Raw genomic sequence first — 21,876 nt, forward strand, 5'->3', positions numbered from 1 at the left:
AATCAAACCACAAAATAAATAAGAAAGAAGTTAAGGAAGCAAACAAAATGTTAGAAAATTTAAATATGATAGATCTTTGGAGAAAATTAGGTGGAGACAGAAAGGAATTTACTTTTTTTTTCTCAGTGGTTCATAGAACTTATGCAAAAATTGATTATGTACTAGGGCACAAAAACCTCAAAATCAAATGCAGAAAGGCAGAAATAGCAAATGCATTTTTTTCAGATCATGATGCAATAAAAATCACATGTAATATAAGACCAGGAGAAATAGACTAAAAAGTAATTGGAAACTAAATTATCTCATGCTAAAAAATGAATGAGTGAAACAGCAAATCATAGACACAATAATTTCGTCCAAAAGAATGACAATAATGAGACAACATACCAAAATTGTTACCAAATACCAAATAGCAAATACCAAAGTGGTAATAAGAGAAAATTTTATCTCTAGATCTTATTTGCATAAAATAGAGAAAGAGAAAATCAATGAATTGGGTTTGCAACTAAAAAAGCTAGATAATGAACAAATCAAAAACCCCCAATCAAATACCAAACTTGAAATTCTAAAAATAAAAGGAGAGATTAATAAAATTGAAAGTAAAAAAAAAACTATTGATTAATAAAACTAAAAGTTGGTTTTATGAAAAACTAACAAAATAGATAAACTTTTAGTTAATTTGATTAGAAAAAGGAAAAAGGAAAATCAATTTATTAGTCTTGAAAATGAAAAGGGAGAACTTTCCACTAATGAAGAGGAAATTAGAGCAAAAATTAGGAAATACTTTGCTTAACTTTATGCCAATAAATTTGAGGAATGAAATGGAGGAATACTTACAAAAATATAGATTGCCCAAATTAACAGAAGAGGAAATAAATAACTTAAATAGTCCCATTTTAGAAAAAGAAATAGAACAAGCTATTAATCAATTCCCCAAGAAAAAATCCCCAGGACCAGATGGATTTATATGTGAATTCTACCAAACATTTAAAGAACAATTAACTCCAATACTACATAAACTATTTGAAAACATAAGGAACAAAGGACTTCTACCAACTTCCTTTTAAGGCACAGACAAGGTATTGATACTTAAAGCAGGTAGGATGAAAACAGAGAAAGAAAATTATAGACCATGAATAAATATTAAAACAATGAATATTAATGCAAAATCTTAAATAAAATCTTAACAAAGAGATTACAGAAAATCATCCTCAGGGTAATATCAAGTAGGATTTATATGAAGAATGCAGGGCTGGTTCAATATTAAGAAAACTATTAGCAAAATTGATTAGATCAATAACCAAATTAACAAAAAACATATGATTATCTCAATATATGCATAAGCAAGATAACTGTATAAATATGTATATATAGATATTGGATTTAATATATTTTTAAACATATTTAACACGTATTAGACTATCTGCCATCTAGGGAAGGGGGTGGGGAGAGAGAAAAATTGGAACAGAAAATTTTGCAAGGGTAAGTGCTGAAATATTACCCATGCATATGTTTAATAAAAATAAATAGGTTTAATAAATTAAAAAAACCCAAATAGATGCAGAAAAGGCATTTGATAAAACCCAACATCCATTCCTATTAAAAACACTAGAGATTAGAGGAATAAATGGACTTTTCCTTAAAATAGTAGCATCTATTTAAATCCATCACTAAGCATCATATGTAAGTAATGGTGATGAATTGGAAATATTCTCAATAACATCAGGGGTGAAACAAGATTGCCCACTATCACCATTACTATTCAATATTGTATTAGAAATGGTAGCTTTGGCTATGAGAGAAGAAAAAGAGATTAACAGAATTGGAGTAGGTAATGAGGAAACCAAATTATCATACTTTGCAAATAATATAATGGTATACTTAGAGAACCCTAGAGATTCAACTTAAAGTTTTTTAGTTGAAAACTCTTATAAATAATCCACAACTTTAGCAAAGTTTCAGGATACAAAATAAATCCACATAAATCATGAGCATTTTTACAAGATTTACATCATTGACAAAATCCAACAGCAAGAGATACTAAAAGAAATTCTATTTAAAATCACTGTCAATAGTATATCTGCCAAGGGAAAATCAGGAACTATATGAGCAAAACTACAAAACACTTTCCACATAAATAAAGTCAAATCTAAACAATTGGAAAAATATTAAGTGCTCTTCAATAGGTCTAGTAAATATAATAAAGATGACAATACTATCTAAATTAATCTATTTATTTAGTGCTATACCAATCAAACTCCCAAGAAACTATTTTACTGACCTAGGAAAAAATAACAACAAAATTCATCTGTAATAACAAAAGGTCAAGAATTTCAAGGGAATTAATGAAAAAAAAAAAAAAAGGCAAATAAAGGGGGCCTAGCTGTACCAGATCTAAAACTATTATAAAGCAGCAGTAATCAAAACCATTTGGTACTGGCTAAGAAACAGAGTAGTTGATCAGTGCAATAGGTTAGGTTCACGGGACAAAATAGTCAATGACTATAGTAATCTAGTGTTTGACAAACCGAAAGACCCCAGCTTTTAGGATAAGAATTCATTATTTCACAAAAACTGCTGGAAAAAAAAATGGAAATTAGTGTGGCAGAAACTAGGCATTGACCCACACTTAACACCAAATACCAAGATAAGGTCAAAATGGGTTCATGATCTAGACATAAAGAATGATATTATAAACAAATTAGAAGAACATAGGATAGTTTACCTCTTGGATCTGTGGAGGAGGAAGGAGTTTGTGGCCAAAGAAGAATTAGAGATCATTATTGATCAAAAATAGATAATTTTGATTATATTGTTTAAAAGTTTTTGTACAAACAAAACTAATGCAGACAAGATCAGAAGGGAAGCAATAAAGTAGGAAAACATTTTTACATTTAAAGGTTTTGATAAAGGCCTCATTTCTAAAATATATAATTAACTCAAATTTATAAGAATTCAAGCCATTCTCCAATTGATAAATGGTCAAAGGATATGAACAGACAATTTTCAGATGAGGAAATTTACACTATTTCTAGTCATATGAAAAGTTGCTCCAAATCACTATTGATCAGAGAAATGCAAATTAAGACATCTCTGAGATATCACTACATACCTGTCAGATTGGCTAAGATGACAGAAAAAGATAATGATAAATGTTGGAGGAGATGTGGGAAAGCTGGGGCACTGATACATTATTGGTAGAACTGTGAAGGGATCCAACCATTCTGGAGAGCAATCTGGAACTATACTCAAAAAGCTATCAAACTGTGCATACCCTTTGACCCAGCAATGTTTCTACTGGCTTATATTATATCCTAAAGAGATCTTAAAGGAGGGAAAGGGACCCACACGTGCAAAAACGTTTGTGGCAGCTCTTTTTGTAGTGAGTAGAAACTGGAAATTGAATGGATGCCTATCAATTGAAGAATGGCTAAATAAATTATGGTATATGAATGTATGGAATATTATTGTTCTGTAAGAAACGACCAACAGAATGATTTCAGAGAGGCCTGGAGAGACTGACATGAACTGATACTAAATGAGCAGAACCAGGAGATCATTATAAACAGCAACAACAAGACTATACGATGATCAATTCTGATGGACATGGCTCTCTTCAACAATGAGATGATCCAAACCAGTTCCTATTGTTCAGTGATGAAGAAAGCCATATATACCCAGATAGAGGCCTGTGGGAACTGAGTATGGACCACAACACAGTATTTCCATGCTTTCTAATGATATTTGCTTGCATTTTTGTTTTCCTTCTCGGGTTGTTTTTTTTTCTTTCTAGATCTGATTTTTCTTTTGCAGCAAGATAACTATATGAATATGTATACATATATTGGATTTAACATGTATTGTAATACCTGCCATCTAGGGGTGGGGATGGGGGGGAAAAGGAAAAATTTGGAGCAGAAAGTTTTAAAACAGAGAGGTCTATGACACAATAAAGTTGAAGAAAGCTTACATTACAGTAAATAAAATTTCAATGAAATATAGAGGCATTGAAGGCCACTCAAGAAAAGGGGGTAGTCAGGGCATAGCACATCTAGAAGAAAGGGAATATAGGGCAAAAAGATATTTTCAGTATTACTTTAAAAATATAAATGCATATATTTTGAATACCAGAAAATTCCTGTCTCTATAGTATGTATTTGTTTTATGATAAGGCAAGTTATATTTGTGTTGGTGAAGAATTAAAGCTTTTTAGAACATGATATAGAGGGAAATACAATCTTCAAAGTTTATCTAGGAAAACATAAAATCTTTTCTTTTTGCATTGCAACAAAACCTTGACTATGTTGCTTATTGCTTAATTAATTGTGGGATAGGCCATTTATCTTCTCAGAACCTGTTTCTTCATCTGCATATTAATAGAATAATTGCACATGTTTTATTTCCCAGTATTGTTAAAGATAGTAATGTATATATCATTTAATAAATCTCATTCTAGATAAATTCTGATGAGACACTCCCCTGATGTATCTCTACATAATAAAATTCTAGGTTTTGATGGATATGCTCACAGAAAAGCCACTCAAACCAACTTAATTTCTGTTTCTTTTTTCTTTCACAGTCAGGACAAGACGGGTCATCTCAGAGGCCTACACCCACTCGCATTCCTATGTCAAAAGGTATGAAAGCAGGAAAGGCAGTAGTGGCAGCCCCAGGAGCAGGAAATCTGACCAAATTCGAGCCTCGAGCAGAGACTCAGTCTATGAAAATAGAACTGAAGAAATCTTCAGCCCGCAGCACTACCTCTCTTGGAGGGGGGAAGGGCTGAGGGCAGTGGCTAAGGGGGTATGTTGTGCAGCTATTATGGCTACCATAAAAATCTACCTCCTGTCTGTTAGTGGCAATTGTTTACATGTACTAATTTAAATTGTGAATATATTATTTACCAAATAATGAACTAATAATTACATGTCTTACTGTGTACCTTTGTCTCTGTGCAGGGGAGACAACTTATAGTCAAAATAGTGCTTGCAGCATTGTGCACTAGAAAAAGCACTGGACTTGATGTTAGAAGACCTGGATTATAGTTTTAGCTTCATTAGTAATTGTGAGGTCTTGGAAATATCACTTGACTTTTCTGTTCTCAGTTACAAAGTGAGAGAAATGAACTAGATGACAGTTAAGTTTTTCAGACTCAGCAATCTATTGTTCTCAACAGTCCTGGTTTAATATTAATTTGTCTCTGCCATTTTTAATTTCCAAAAAAGAGGTTACATAAAACAAAGTAATTAATTATATCTTTTTTTGCAGAGGAAATTTCTGGATAATTTCCTCTACCTCTAGGGAACTCTTAGTTTACCATATGTGCCTCAAAAAACACCATTGTTATTTAAAATTTAAAAAGAGAAATCTTTCCTAAATTAATTTCAAAAAATAATTTCCTTCAAAATATAAAATAAAATAAAATGAATGACAGAGTATAATACTAGAATTGTTATTGTTTCTAAATTTCTTTTTGGGGGGGAGAAGGGAGTGGTGATCAAAAGGATAGAATTCCCATAATCTCTTAAAGATTTCCTGAATTTTATAGAGGATGTTCTGAAAACCATTGATTTAATGTAATATTACTATAATTAAGAAAAAATACAATGTATTTAAATTATATTCAGAATGACTATAGCTTTCAGATGGTTATGCTGCAGCCAAACCATATCATAATAAATGGCTCAAAGGAATTGCTGGTGTATTGCAATAGGATTCCAGGGGAACACAGGACCAGAGATTAAGTATAAGAAGGGACTTCAGACATTGGCTAGTCTAAGGCCTTCATTTTACAGATGAAGTAGCTGACACCCACAGAGATTAAGTGCCAAAGACATGCTGGTAGTAAGTGATAGAGCCAAGATTTGAAACCAGGTCCTCTGATTCCAAATTCAGGATGCTTTTCATTGTGCAAAGCTTCATATGCTGCTTAGTTGGATTCTGATTTTCTCCCCAAGTCACATTGAAATCTTTGCTCATGAATGTAGACCCAGTCTTAGGAGTCTTTGTGGCATGGAGAAGTGGATCCCACCTCCCCTTTATCATTTTTATCCATGTTTATCTCATTTTTCTTTTCATTCTTTTAAAGCATGTTTTTAATATGCATGAAACTGGGTGTGGATGCAAAAACCAGATGTCATTCTGATGTGATTAATCATATTTAAGTAGACATTGGCAATTATAGTTCATATAACAAAAAGTGAGCTCAAGACTAACAAGTAGCTTAGCATACAAGGTCTCACATAGGCTGCGCTTTTATCTTAATTTTTGAACCATTTGGGTGAACTTTATGATACTATAACAACCCAAAAGTTACAAATTTGGGATTTCTTTTTTTAATTTGTAAAATGTAGGAATTAAAACATGAATTGACTCAAGAATTCATTTTCATAGTTTAAAAGGGGGAAAGGGGTAAGTTAATCACCTTTTAATACTTGATTCATGCTTCTTATTGTTTATAATAGTGATAGATGGCTTTATATGTTCCACACTTTCTTCTTGTTAGGCCCCTGTGGCCTGTTGCTCTTCTTAAGGTATGAACTCAAAATATTATTGTTGGAAAGGACCTATGATGGAGCCATGTTGTATTGGTAGAGTTCTATTTTTGGAGGAAGAGAGATCAAAGAAGATCAGAAAGATATGACTATTTTAAAAATGAGATTGAAATAGTATTTCTCCAAAAGATCCTCATCTTTAGATTACTGATTTTTATGCTTGTCTAAAAAAGGTATTTTCCCCCTTTAATAAAGTTGTTGCCCAAACCTTTAAAAAACAAGGACATTCAAAAAATAGTATCCTTACTTCACCAGGCAATATTGTCTAATATTAACGCCATTACCCTATAATGTAAAAACAGAGCAAAATGGGCTTTCACAGACACTAGGCATCCTAGTCTTGTTCTTCCCTGCTGCCTTTCCCAGGCCTCTTTCTTTACTGCCTGTTTTCTGTTTTGATCACAGTGTTAATATTGCTTACTGCTATTTTTGCTCTTACCTGCTCATGATATGCTTCCTGATTTCTCTGTGAGAAGACAGTACCATCAGCGCAGAGGATGCTGGGAGAGGTTTAACAGTGCATCCACAAGATGTTTACACATCTGCATCTTGGAATAGCTTAGCTTACAAAATGCATCTACTAAGAAAATTTAGCAGAACTAATACACATTTGCTTTCAGAAATGATGAAAAGCAATCTCTGTGATAGTTTCTCTTTGTGAAGTTAGAGCAATCTCTACATTTATTGTATAACTGTGTTTGAAGCCATGTATTAAAAGTGAAAATCCACTGGGGATAGGAGGTGGAAGATTAAATGCATACTAGTTTTTGGCTCCCTTTTTTTCCCTTAATAGTATTTTGTTTTTTCCTCAGTCAGTTATATGTTAAGAAAATTTTTGGCATTATTTTTGTTCTTTTTTTGTGAGGAAGGGGTGAGAATCTGGGTTAAGTAAGTTGCCCAGGGTCACACAGCTAGTAAGAGTCAAGTATCTGAGGCTGGATTTGAATTCAGGTCTTCTTGACCCCAGGGCCAGCACTCTAGTCATTGTGCCACCTACTCATTCCTTTAGTATTAATTTTTTACAAGGTTTTCAGTTCCAAATTTTTCTCCCTCCCTCCTCTCCCCTCTTCCAAAGATGGGCAGTTTCATAAAATTTATACATGTGTTATCATGTAAAACATATGTTAATATTAATCACAGTTGTGAAAAAAGAAACAGATAAAATGATATATATATTAAATATATATATATATAAATTAAAACATGAGAAAGAATAAAGCAAGTGAAAAAATTATGCTTCAATTTACATTGAGTCCATCAGTTCTTTTTGTGGATATGGATAGCATTTTCCTTTATATGTCCTTTGTACTTATCTTGGATCATTGTGTTGCCGAGAAAAGCCGAGTCATTCATAATTGATCATTACATAATGTTGCTGACACTGTGTATATACACTGTTTTGCTGGTTCTACTCATTTCATTTTGCATTAGTTGTACAAGTCTTTCCAGGTTTTTCTGAAATCTGTCTGATTATCATTTCTTAGTATTCTATTACATTCATATACCACAGCTTATTCATTGGCTTCCATTTGTGATCATGTTTCTAAGATGCTTTTGGGTAGGTTTTTGTGGGAGTAAGTAAGTATGATGTGTTACTCAAAAAAAAAAAAAACTAAATTTTTTTTACCTGTTTCAATATGCGTTGTCTAGTAAAATTTTAAAAAGACAATCAGTTAATAAAGGGGGAAAAAACCAAACAAACAAGCCTGTATCTGCTTGTGCTGAATAATTATATTTCTGCTAATAATATTCTAGGGTTTCTTGTGGGGGTAGGGGTTGTGGAGGCAGAACAGACTTGGTAGTTGGGATGTTTTACTGGGCTCTCTGGTTAATTTGTCTTTCATTTAAAGACTCTTTAAATATATAAATACTCTTCCATAGTATGTAGTCTTATGGAAAAAAAAATGTTCCAAGAGCATATGACCCCTAAATAGACTAGAATTTCTCACTTCCTAGCAAAGTCCAAACATATAATATACTACAGAGACTTAGTTGAGAATAAAGGGTCTCTCAGTAAGGTGAATATAAGGATGATACACATCATATGTGATGGAAGAAGGGGGAAAAGGGAAATATCTCTATGGAACCTTTTATGCTCAATCTCTAGACTGAGCATAGTCTCATATATCACAGTGGAAACTTTTTTTTACCAGGGAAAAATTGCATGAAGAGTGAAAGGAGGCAGCAAAATAAAGTTCAGCTGCAACACAGGGGGGGGGGGAAGAGACAGTCTATACCCTAGACAGTCCATTCCTCAATCCCCGGAGGGGTTGAGGTAAGTCCTAAGAAAGAGCCATCACTGCAATGCAATACTCTAGACAAAGTGCCTAGGGTAGGAATGCTAGCGTGGCCCCTCTGTTCATCAGTTCTATTCATTTCATGCTAGTTGCAGCTCTAATGATTTAGGTTTGAGGACTAGAAAGAGGAGAGAAGAAAACAGAAGCCATTTTGGGGGAGAGGGAGTTTTATCCCAGTATCCAGGAAGCTGTCAGTTCCCTCCAAAATACTCACACTCATTATGGAGGATAAACTAACGTCTAGATGATCTTGTATTAACACTTAGACTCTGCTCTCCTTTTTGAGTCTGTCACTCATTGAAGGAGTGATAGAGAGAGAAATGAGCCCCTATAAGGAAATAAAAAATAAAATAAAAAGAAATATGAAAAGTGCAAATAGTCATACTTAGTAAGGTAGGCTGCTTCTTTCCCATTCCACAAAACTGAATAGAGCAGGACTCAGAGGAGATAGAGCTGCAGGAAGAACACTATTGGCAATTCAGAATCAATCACACCATTGGTGCTCATTAACACTGATGATTAAAGAAACTCCGATTGCCTTAAATGAAGTAAGAACAGCCATTTAACAATTGTGTTTCTAGAAAACACATCCAGGAGAGATGTACTTTTTCACTTAAATTGCAGAACATACTCTTTAGATTAGCATACTCTTAGCAGGGAGAAGAGAAAAGGTGACAGTATTCATCATCTTAATGTCCATGAAGAATTCTCCACAGTGCTCTGACACATAGTAGGTTCTTGATAAATGCTAATTTATTGATATTAATTGCATATTAAAGGGGAAAGGGGACTTAGAGACTGTTTAGTTGGAGGAACATGGGATTTTACATTTAGAGTCAGAATGTACTTAAACATCATTTAGTCCAAACCAAATTAACTATTAATCCAGCCATATTCAAATCAAGAAGAGGAAGTTGACTTAAATGATGATAAAAGAGACTTAACTATCAAGAAGACTTTCCCTACTAAGTATTGAAAAATGGAAAAGTTGCACTAGGTGATCTCTAAAGTATATATTCCAACCCTAAATCTAAGATAGCTCTTATGACTAAATGTCTCTAAGATCCTTCCCTTTAATATTCATTAAACATTTATTAAGAACTCACTATGTGCTTGGGTACTGTATTAAGAACTAGGGATATAAATAACACTACTTAAAGTAAACTTATAGAACAGTGAAGATAACAAGGACATATATAAATATATATCAAATAAATATAAAGAGAATACATAGAAAAGAATTAAATACATAGTAGTTTGGGAGGGAGGGAACTAGCAGTTGGAAGGATTAGAAAAGAGTTCTACCTTTGAAGGAAGAGGATTCTATGAGATTGTAAGTGAGATGGGAATATATAGGGAAAAACCAGAGTAAACAAAGGAAAATGAGAGATAGAGCATTATGTATGAAGAACAGAGAGAAACATTTCACTGGATCTCAGAATGGGTTTGAATAATTATGTACAATGAACTTGGAAGCATTGGTTGGAGACAAGATTGTGAAATGTATTAAGATCTAGAGAGTCAATTGAAAACCACTGAAGTTTATTGAATAGTGTATCTAGGATTGATATTTCCATTGAATGTCCTTTGTATCTCACAGAAGATAATCACATTGGACCTCACTAATGCTAAACCAGATATTCTCTTTGACATTATTTTCATATGAAATAATATTTGCAAAGCATTTATCATGTGCCTAGCATACAGGCTAATGAAGTCTTATTCGTTATCACTTTTTTCCCTTCTCCTCTGTAGCTTCAAGGTTGCCACTTGACAAATTTGCTTGTCTTAACAACCAAAGCTCTCTGGACACTCCCAAAGTCATCTGTAATAAAGAGGTATTATGGAATTCCAGAGCTAGTTCCTTAGAGATCATCTAGTCACAGGCTTTTAACTTTTTTCAATGTCATGGATACCTTTGGCAGTAAGGTGAAATTTATGAACTTCTCAGAATAATGCTTTAAATTAATTTACACATAGATTTACAAAGTAAACTATTATATTAAAATGTAGTTATCAATTTTTTAAAAAGGTAAAGCACCACTTTGATTAAAAGCTTCATTGTTAATGATAATTATAGCTAGCATTCATATGGCATCTGTGCTAAGCCCTTTACAATGATTACCTCGTTTGATCCTCATAACAACTTGGGTACCATTATTACCTCTATTATGTCATTGAGAAAACTGAATTAACCCATTACCAGGGTCATAAAGCTAGTAAGAGTTTACAGATAGATTTGAATTCAGATCTTCCTGACTGCAGGTCAGTGCTCTATCTACTGCATCATACAGCTATGTCTTGTTACAGATGAAAAAACTGAGTCTGAGAAAACTTATGTGATTTACTCAAGGTTAATGCATTACAATAATAACTGTTATGGGAACCACCTGATATGGCTGCTGCGTGTTATAGGAGTCACCTGATAGTGGCTGCTGGAGTTCTAATTCTGACCAGCAGAATAGATACTTTCATTTGAGAGGATAATGATATAAGGAGACAAAGAGGCAGTTGAATTCTCTGACCTCTCTCCTCTTGCCTCTTGCCTCCAATTTATTTCATTCCCAATTCACAAGCAACATTTGTATCAGTAAAAGCTGATTTGCAATTCCTTCCAGTATGTTATGATTCACAGCTGTGAGGGCTTTGGGAAAACCAACTCTCCCCTTAATGTTACAGTCCCTTTTAATCTTTTACAGGCTTTCTGGGTTTCTCACTTAGGTGTGGTCCTTAACAAATAACAAATAACAATAAGTAGCAGTTATAGAATTAGGACTAATCTCCTGGTTCCCATTAAATTTTCCTGCTATTTCATAAAATGAATTCTATAGAATGATAGTAAGTATACATTAAATATACAGGCCTACAGATGTATACATATGTATACAAAGACTTCTGTAGTAAGGTGGGATTGAAGCATTGGGCAGGGATAAGGATTGGACCTCTGAGTTTATTAGTGTAGGATAAGTAAATTTCTCTACCAATTTTGGAAGGCAGTTGCCTTCTATTGCTCTTCATCTTAGGTTCTTAGAGAATTGCCTATAAGCACAGAGCAGTTAGGTGATATGCCTAAAGTCACACAGCCATTATGTATCAGAGATGGGAGGGACCTTTATGTGTGACCAAAATATTGCATTGCTAAACCATTGGAGAATTTTGAATTTCCTATATAGGCACAATTTTTTAAAAAGTATTTTCCAAACTTTTAACTTTTTAAAAAAATGAACAACTTTTTGTCCTTACCTCCAAGGAACTTGATTCAATTCTATTTTCTGCAATAATATTTTTGCATGAATATTATGAGAATAGACATAAAATTAAATCAACCCCAGTTATTTTAGAATCTATGTAAAAGGAAATAAGCAAAGGTCTACAATGCACATGATTCAGAGCAGAGCTTACTAATAGTTTGGTGGCTATTCTTTGTGCCAATTAATATTTTCTCCTTCATAATTAGTTTCATATATTGGAGTAAGAGTCCAAATTGGCTTGTTTTGGGAAAACTTCATCAACTTGAGGAGACGATCTAAAAAAATTTGCTTGAAAAAGAAATTATCAGTAATAACCTGGGCCAGAGGGACAAGTAAAGATAAGTTATAGAATTAAGAGTATAATTTTCATTTTTCTTATGAAATAGGGAGAATAATGTGTTAGAGTGAATTGAGTCAAACATAGATCAGTTAAGAATCCCATGAGGAATTTATATCATCTTGTCAAAGAGTGTGTTGGAGTCAGTGAAAAAGGAGTGGTAATCACAAAAGACATTTTAATTAACTAAACTAAGTCCAGATGAAGGACATTGAGTCCGAGGCAGCAAAGGAAGTTTCTTAAATTCCTTACCCAAGACACAATTTTTAAGTAGAATGAATGCTTATAGCTTAATGTAGTAATAACAGGATCAAATGTTTAGTGGGTGGGGAACAGTTTGCAGTCAAGATTTCCTGTGCTTTTGGGGATTGATCAGATCTCATGAGGCAAAAGGAGAGGCCAGAGACGATATAGATCCCATAGCAAAACCAATGTTATTACTAGTATCTACCAATTCTATCAGAGATCCCTAATGTTATATCATTCTTTTTATTTCAAATATCCATTTCAAATGTCAATTATAATAAAAATTTACATTTCTACAATATGTTGAAATTTATCAATCCTTTTCCTTACAACAACAACACAGTGAGATGGGTATCTTAAGATGTTCTTTTGCCTTATGCCCCAAGGTTTCCTTTATTCCAATAGGTCAAGGAAATAAAAGGGTCTTCGACTTCCATTTTCCTGAATAGAATGAACTACAAAGCATATCCCAATTCCCAGGGGGATGTGGCACTATTTCTGTGTGCTCCTTTTAGAAACTTAGGCTTTTGCTAATAATGCACACCTCTCAAACATTCTAGTCATGGAAAATCACAGAGACTCAACATAAAAGTGGAAAGTTACAACCACCACAAAAGGCTTACTGTAGGTGCTTTCCATGAGACATCTGTTGACCGTTAAGGACAATTAAGTCATCTGCTGCCCCCAAACTCAAGAATTCAAGAATTATCCTAAAATTGTTTTGAATGAGTGCTTTAAATGAATAGTAATCTTCATAGACGCAACTCTTCATTATTTTTACTAATAGGAAGGAATAGCACAGAATATTTTAAATAATGGATAACAATCCCATTTGGTCACAAAGGACTCTTTGGCCCTATTCCTTGATATTCAGAAAAATTGTTATAGGTCATGGGGTAGAAAAATAGGTGGAGTGTGTAGTTGCTTGTTATTTGAGAAAGGAACTCTGTCATGAGGCATCTATGGTCCCCTTGGCAGAATTCCCTGGTTGCTATGCCATCACACTAGTGGCCAAGTTGTATTTCCTGAAGAGAGAAGTCTCCTTATTCCTCACATGGTAGAATGTTGGATGTACATAAGGCAGGTCCACCTTCCTCATACAGAGATGTAAGTCATGCTATTGTTCTTCATGTGTGGGCATGATTGATATGCCATGGTGAGGCTTGCCCTCAGAGTAGCCTTGGTTCCATTTATTATTTGACTTATCAAAGGGACTAATTGTTCATAGAATTCTTCTGGAGAAGGAGTAAAGAGGCATTGAACCAATAATTTCATTGGGAAGGGAACTCCAAGATGAGGAAACTCCCTCCACCATTTCAGGTCAGCACTTTTTCTTGCTACTTAAATCTTAGAGGAGTATTTAGAGTCACAGCCAGTACATGTCAGAGGCAGGACCTGAACCCAAGTCTTATTGACTCTTAGTCTGACTCATTCTCTACTATGTAATGGCTATCTCTCTCAGCATAGGGAAGGCTTGGGGATGCAATTTATGGCTGGAGTATTCTTTGGCAGTATCAAGCTGAGAACTCCTTTCCTGTTCCCAATACACATAAAACACTGCTTTCCAACCAGCTGGCTGTCCAAGTAGCTGGGATGGCTTCCAAAGAGTATGAGTAATTTGTGATACCAGGAAGCAATTTAAGGAAAATCGGGAGTTGATTATATATTAAATCTGCCTTTAGCCAGCAAAAATCAAGAGAACCAGAGGTTTAAAAGTTAGCCAAAACCTGGAAGCTTTTTTCCAAGAAAACACTCTTGCTTTTATTAAGGAATTGACTTACCTATACACATTTTCTTATTATCTATTATTTTAATGGTTATCCCATTCCCTCTTGATTTCTTTGAATGAAAAATGTGATAATACTGGAGTGAAAATATGTGTATGTTTAAACATTTTTAAATAATTGTGCATCTAAGATATATACTGTAATCTATTTCCCCAATACTGTATGTGTTGAGATCCATCCTTTATTTTTATAATAAAGTATATTGATAAATAAATGACTGTAGCTCAGAAATTCAACATTTAATCCTTGGCTATTTGAATTTGGTGACTAAATTGCTGTTTAATTTATGGTCCTTTGGTCTTGTCAAAATTTGCTTGTTAAGAGTACTCTATGGATTACTGATATCAGAAAAAGAACACTGGTGAAAAAAGAGAAATTAATGGGATATTGTTTTCTGGGAAATGAGCCCTTTAACAATAGAATCATGCTATATTCATTCAAAGAGTCTTAAAGCTCAGGGACTATATCTGGGGTAACAAGAGAACTTCACAGCAGATGAAATCTAATATATTTATTGGTTTTCCAAGTCAAATATTTAGTAATAATTTTTGGGGGAGCCCACTGTGGGAGGGGAACTGTTTTATATGAAGGCACAAGCACAGACATCTTTCTGGGAATTGTCTATGAAATAAAGGCTCAATTATTAATGAATAAAGAATTCTCTTTGATTATATACTTTGCTTTATAATTTGGGGATTTTTCTTTGTAATTTTAAGAGGGAGATTACTATAAAATCTGAGCATCTCACATTTTATTAAAAAAAAAAAAAAGGGATTTACTCTCTAAGGCTCTACATTCCCATTTCCTTTTATTGAAAGCCCATCAATTTTTTTTCCAATTCCATAGGCTTAATTATTGCTCTTCATCTGCATACATATTCCCACACACACCCACAAATAGCATTTCCTGTAACTTCCAGGAGACTGGGTTAATATTTTCTGCAAGGAGTAGACAGAACTTTTTAATGATAAAGATTTCCTATTTAAAATTTATTTAACAGTGAAAATAAGAAGGAATGGGTAAATTAGAAATCATCAAATTTATTTTCTCATCAACTGGTCTGAATTCCATTATATGGTAATTAGGGAAAAAAAAAAACCAAAAAACCCTATAGTGCTCAGTCAACAGATACCTCTCCTTCCTAGGAGTTCCCTGATATAAAATACATATTTTGTGAAAGCTCAGATTTTTCAGAATACTTAGTATAATGATGTGCTAATTTTTAATCTAACCTTTAAATGTCCAGTTTTCTTTGATTATAGATTTAATCCAATTATCTTCACAATGATATTTAGAATTTAGGTAAGATGAACACCAAAGAACACTTTATGCATTTAGAATGGCAATTTGCGAAAGTGGTACTTTTTTTTTTTTTTAACCAGGATAGAACACTTTTTTTTTTTCAGATGCATTTTGAAGTTTCTGGAACTTTAATAACAATTAATAATAACAAAAGGTAGCATTTATATAGTTTTTTAAAGTCTGAAAAGTGCTATATAAAAACCTTATTTTATCCTTACAACAAACAATTCTGGGAGGTAGAGGCTGTCATTATCTCCCTTTATTCAGATAAGGAAACTGAGGCAGATGGGGTTAAGTGACTTACCTAGAAGCACAGAGCTAGTAAATGTCTCAGGTTGGAATGGAATTCAGATCATCCTGACCAGGCCCATCACATTATATGGTACACCAACTTCATCTTAATGATATGGCTAACATGAAAAAAAGCAGCATATTTTGACTACATGTTATATGTTGATAACTGGTTGATTTCAAAATCTTTAATGTGTTGACATAAAAAAAAATGTGTTGACATAAATATAAGATGATTTTTGAAAGTCACAAGATATTTTTCTCTGGTCTATTACATGATTTACTCCCAACCTCTCAATCATGGTTGAATTCTTCAATATAGCCTTCAGCTGATTTTAGATGTTATTGACCTGGTGGAATTAAAAAAAAAAATTACTCAATGATTTGTGTCTCTTTTCCCTTACTGCCAACACGATTAATTACTTTCAAACAAAAGCATGCACATTGAGGTTGTTTATATTGGCTTTGAAAGGACCATTGGAAAAAATGCCTATTTTAAGAATTTTTAACAGGATAGCTTTCCTAGATTATATCTCACTATTACTGGGACATACATGAAACATTTGTTTCCATGCATATAAATAAAAAAATGTTTGAGGTACAAATATATCCTTTAGTTATAGCATAGTAAGCATGCATTACACTTGTAAAATCAAACATCCATTTTTATGACTTAATTAGATTCTATAATTAAAATATTCTATTATCTGGCATGGATAGAATTTGGTTAACCAAGTACTCTGGTTAATAAAGAATTGTGATATATATATATCACGCCTGGATTACTCATTTTTAGATCTCAGCATAATAAATGTATTAGTGTACAGTGGACTTGGTTTCTTCTGCAAAAGAAAAAGGATCTGTACCCAAACATTTTGAAATTTATCTATACATGTAGTCATTGTAAAAAATGAATACCCAAAGTAAATTCGGCAGATTATCCCTGGAGATAACTATTCCTAAATTATCTCCCTGTCCCTATATCCTATTATATAGTATGTTTTAAATCAAATTAACTAGCTAGGTTGTCCTTTCCTAAACTATGCCAGTAAACATGAAAATCGTATTGTTATGCAATTTAGGAAGTCTGGCTTTGTGAACTGGGTAAGAAAGTATCATAGAAGAAGAATTTTAGAGCTATAATGAATCTTAGAAATTAGATAGCCTAAGATTTCTTTAGAAACAAAGAAACCAAAGCACAAATTTTCTGACAAATATTTACAACATAAACTTGAGAGGATTAATTTGTAACACTCTTTTATACCCTCCTGGCCACACTACCTTGGAAGGATCCTTTAAATAAGACTTGGTATAGTTTTTTCAGTTATTTGTCCAGCATTATGGCATAGAGAGATAATTTTTAATGGGAAATAATCCTTTAACTCTAGATTTTAACAGAATTCTTAGATGTTCCAATTACCATTTTAGTTTTCCCAGTAAAATTTTGTTTTAATACATTTCAAAACTTAAATCTAGTGTTACTTTGTTATTAGTAATTTTGTAATATATTTAAGAGTTTCCAATTAGGGGAATCAAGGTAAATATTTACCTTTAGAGCTCGACAAAATTATTTGTATATAAGCAAGCATTCATACATTTTTTAGAATTTCAGCTGGCTGAGCATTGGTAATGATTAGTAGAATGAAACTAGTGCCATCTGGTGGTCTAAATTGAGATAGAACATTGAAACTTCAGCAATTCAACATTTAAGTTCCACTAGAGGGCAAGTGGTAGCTAGGTGGTACAGTGAATAATGGGCCAGGCCTTTTCATCTTCCTGAGTTCAAATTTGATTTATATATGACCCTGGGCATGTCACTTAACATTGTTTCTCTCAATTTTTTTTCATATGTAAAATGAACTGGAGATAGAAATGGTAAGTCACTCCAGAATCTCTTCCAAGAAAACTTCAAATAGGGTAATGAGGAATCAGACGTTACTGAACAAAGAAAAGTTGCAGGCACAGTGCAAGGGACTGATTAAAAAAAAAAAAAAAAAGGAAAAACAACAACAAAAATTCTTAAAAATAAAACAGTTCCTACCCTGAAGATGTTTCCTTGCTGGGGGAAACAACATGAACACATATAAGCAAATAGTAAATATATACAAAGTGCAAAATAATATTGTTGGGAGTCAAGAAGGACACTATAACAGGAGGGTGTTCTAACCAAAAGCCATTTTAAATTACACAGTCAAACACAGTAATAGACACTACAGTACAAAGACAAAAACTGAAGAATCCCTCAAGAAGATTGCATTCAAATGAAGGAGACATCATATATGTAGATAGATAGATAAATATCTAGATCTCCATATATATATATGTCTCTGTTTATATAAAAGACAGATAAAGCAAATATAAAGTAACCTTGAAGGAAAAAGGCACTAATCAGAAAATCCACAGGCATAAAGTGACAATTGAGCTGAGTCTTGAAGAAAATCAGGAATTTTAAAAAGCAAAAGTGAGGAGTACAAGAGGGAAGGATAGCCAGTGCAAAGGCTATCAAAAATGGAAGATAGAAAGTCAAAAGGAGAGTAGCAAGAAAGTTAGTTTGGTTGAATTATTAAATTGGGGCTACTTGTAGCAAATGAAATGAGGACTCCTTGGATTTGAAAAAAAATTTTAATGAATAATTTTCATCAGTTTCTCTTATCCATTTCAAATCCTTCATTTCATTGAGAAGCAAATGCTTCTGCAAATAACAGATTTTGTAGTAATCCAAGTGTTCATATTTTAGGGGAAGGAAGCAGGGGGAGACAAAGAAATTTGTTTACAATACTGAAATGTCCAAAGGAGATTTGTTACCAGATATTCTTTATAGCTGCCTGGAGATGAGGCTGGGATACTGTAGGATTACAAATCTGCATCCAAATATTAGTTTGCCAGACTGGAGTAGAGTGGAAACTTCAAAGATAGCTTTTCCTCCCTCCCTCCCTCTCTTCCTTTCCTTCCTTCCTTCCTTCCTTCCTTCCTTCCTTCCTTCCTTCCTTCCTTCCTTCCTTCCTTCCTTCCTTCCTTCCTTCCTTCCTTCCTTCCTTCCTTCCTTCCTTCCTTCCTTCCTTCCTTCCTCCCTTCCTCCCTTCCTCCCTTCCTCCCTTCCTCCCTTCCTCCCTTCCTCCCTTCCTCCCTTCCTCCCTTCCTCCCTTCCTCCCTTCCTCCCTTCCTCCCTTCCTCCCTTCCTCCCTTCCTTCCTTCTTTCTTTCTTTCTTCCTTCCTTTTCTTCCTTCTTTTCCTCCCTTCCTTCTCTTTTTCTCTTTCTTTCTCTTTCTTTCCCTCTCATTCTCTCTTTTTCCTTTTCAAAAATCTCATCTCTGAGATTCTTCAGGTTGTTGATTGATGGAGAGCAAGGTGCTATCTGCTAAATCTACTTCCAGATCCATGGTTTGGGATCTTTATTTTTTTTATTAATTTTTTTTAGTTGACAAAAATTATTCTCTCTCCTATCCCCCTCCTAATAAAAAAAAAAACTCTTATAACAAATAATCAATAGTCAAGCAAAATATTTTCCCATGTTGGTCATGTTTTGGAATCTTTAAGTACAGTAATTGGTTGAGAAAAGAGTGTGAAACTGAAAGACTTCTCTATTAGTTTAAGGTTAGCTAACAAAAATGATAGAAAGACTTTATGGTGCCAGATATTGTGGGCCTGTCTAGGCACAGACAGACAAGTTATTACTGGAAAAATAATAAGTTGGGAAAAGATAGCTTCTCAGATAGTTTTAGAAGTGAAACCAAGGAAAAAGAAAAAAAAAATAACTTTTACAGGATGCATACCAAGAGTTTTGCAAAAGCAAGGAGAATGATCTAGGATTATTCAGTCAGTCAAATAATCAGAGGCCTTATAGATATGTCTATCTGTCTATCTATTTTTTAAATCTTGAGAGCTCCTTATAAAATATCACTTCAGATTACTTAGCCTTAAGGGAGAAGAGCTAAACTTTTAATATTTTATCATGAAGATAAAGGACTTATTTATTATTATAGCTATGTGTAAGGGTGCCTATAAATATATTTATCCAATAGGAAAAAATATTCTATCATGTACCCTCTTCATAATTGAGGAAAGATAGCACTTGCAGTTACAAAATTCTAAAAAAGTAAAATCCTATCTGTATCCACATAAAATAAGAGGTATAAAACTATAAACACTAAATCCTATAGAAAATGTCCCAGCAGTTAAGGTTATTAGCCCTCACACAAATGTAGAATGCATGGAGGGGAATGATATATAATAAGAGTGAAAAAGTAGGATAGAGCTGTTTTGGAAAGATTTTAAGTGACAAAGAAAGAAGTTTCAATTTGGCAATTGTGAAAAGGATTGGAGTGGAGAGGAATTTGAGATAGAAATTCATTAGGAGACAATAGTGCAGGTAAGAGGTAATGAATGGAAAGCTGGTATTAGAATGGTGGCTAGAGTGGAGAGAAGGGAACATAAGTGAGATACTATATAAAACCTACAAGATCAAAAAATTCCTCTTGTGGGAGGTGGCATGACCTTTGACAAGGTCAAGGAAACTAGGGATTCTAAGAGAAAGAGAAAGGGATTTCTGAGGAACAAAACCATTCCAGGCAAGGGATCAGGCTGTACATAAGCAAAGGGGTGGGGAAAAAAGTGCAGTGTACAAGGAACAGTGTGACTGAAAAGTGGAGAGGATAAAGCAAACTAATTGGAAATTATCCTACAAAAGAAGGCAAGAGGCAATTTGTGAAGCCATTAAGTGTCATATGGAAGATTTTATATTTTATCTTGAAGGTCAAAGGAAGTCACTGAAATTTTGTGAACAAGGAAGTGACTTTTTTTTAAAGGAATATTAATGTGGCAGCTATGTGAAATATCATTTAGTGTTAAAGGGAATGGAGACAGGCAGCCATTTCAATAGTCTAGGTAATAGATAATGATGATCTGAGCTAAGGTGACAACATTTAAAAAGTTTTGAAAATGTTAAAATAAAAATTCCCAAATAGGATAATAATAGCTAGTGTTTAAACATTGCTTTAAGGTTTTGAAAGTATTTTTACTTATGCTATTTATTTTGGTCCTTATGAGAACTCTTTGAGATAAATGCTAATATTACCCCCACTTTACAAATGAGAAAACTGAGACCAAGAGAATTTAACTGATTTGCCCAGGGTCATATAGTTAGCTAATGTCTGAGAAGGGAAAGAGGAAAGAGAGGGAGAGGAAGAAAATTATTTCTCAAGTGCCTACTAGGTGCCAAGCTCTGTGATAACTGCATTGTAAATATGATCCCATTTGATCCTCACAAAAACCCTACAAAGTAGGTGATAGTATTATCTTCATTTCCTTCCCCAGTAGAGAGGAGGGGGAAAAAAGGGAAATTTACATAACTAATAGCAAATTGTTCACAATGGATTTGCATTTTCATATTCAATCATCTTTTTGTTGTTGTTGTTATTCCATAAGTTTAAAAATAAATAAATGAGGGTGATGATAATGGCATGTATAACAATACCAAAAAAAGAATGCTATGGGAATCAAATCAGTCAGTTAACAAGTATTAATTGAACAACTAATATAAAAACAACATGTTTATATAATGCTCTAAGATTTTCCAAGCACCATATAAATAGACTTTCCACGTAACAGCCCTATGAGTTAGGTAGGATTTAGTTTATGCCAGGACATTGCTAAACACTATTTTGTGACTTTACTTTTCTGTACATAAACCTAAACAAACAATAAAAAAGGTTATATAAATAATCTCCTTTAATCGATATGTAGGCATTATGGATATTGCAGCCTTAGAGATTTAAATACTTTCCTAACTTTGTAAGCTTGCCTAAGTTTGTA

At 33.5% G+C, this 21,876-nt stretch overlaps 1 protein-coding gene across 4 annotated transcripts in view; it reads left to right on the plus strand.

The window, feature by feature from the left end:
- FILIP1 (filamin A interacting protein 1) overlaps nucleotides 1-21,876 on the plus strand; it is a 260,412-nt gene that overhangs the window by 232,024 nt on the left and 6,512 nt on the right. For 2 of the 4 annotated variants that reach the window (XM_074310478.1, XM_074310479.1), the window contains exon 3: nucleotides 4,580-18,957. In XM_074310478.1, the coding sequence (XP_074166579.1) occupies nucleotides 4,580-4,786 (207 nt within the window). In that variant the 3' untranslated portion in view covers nucleotides 4,787-18,957. Of the gene's footprint in view, nucleotides 1-4,579; nucleotides 18,958-21,876 lie in introns of those variants that run through there. The other 2 variants (XM_074310476.1, XM_074310477.1) reach the window with 2 other exon arrangements.

The sequence above is a fragment of the Sminthopsis crassicaudata genome, chromosome 4, assembly GCF_048593235.1.
Source record: "Sminthopsis crassicaudata isolate SCR6 chromosome 4, ASM4859323v1, whole genome shotgun sequence".
Taxonomy (NCBI): Eukaryota; Metazoa; Chordata; class Mammalia; order Dasyuromorphia; family Dasyuridae; genus Sminthopsis; species Sminthopsis crassicaudata.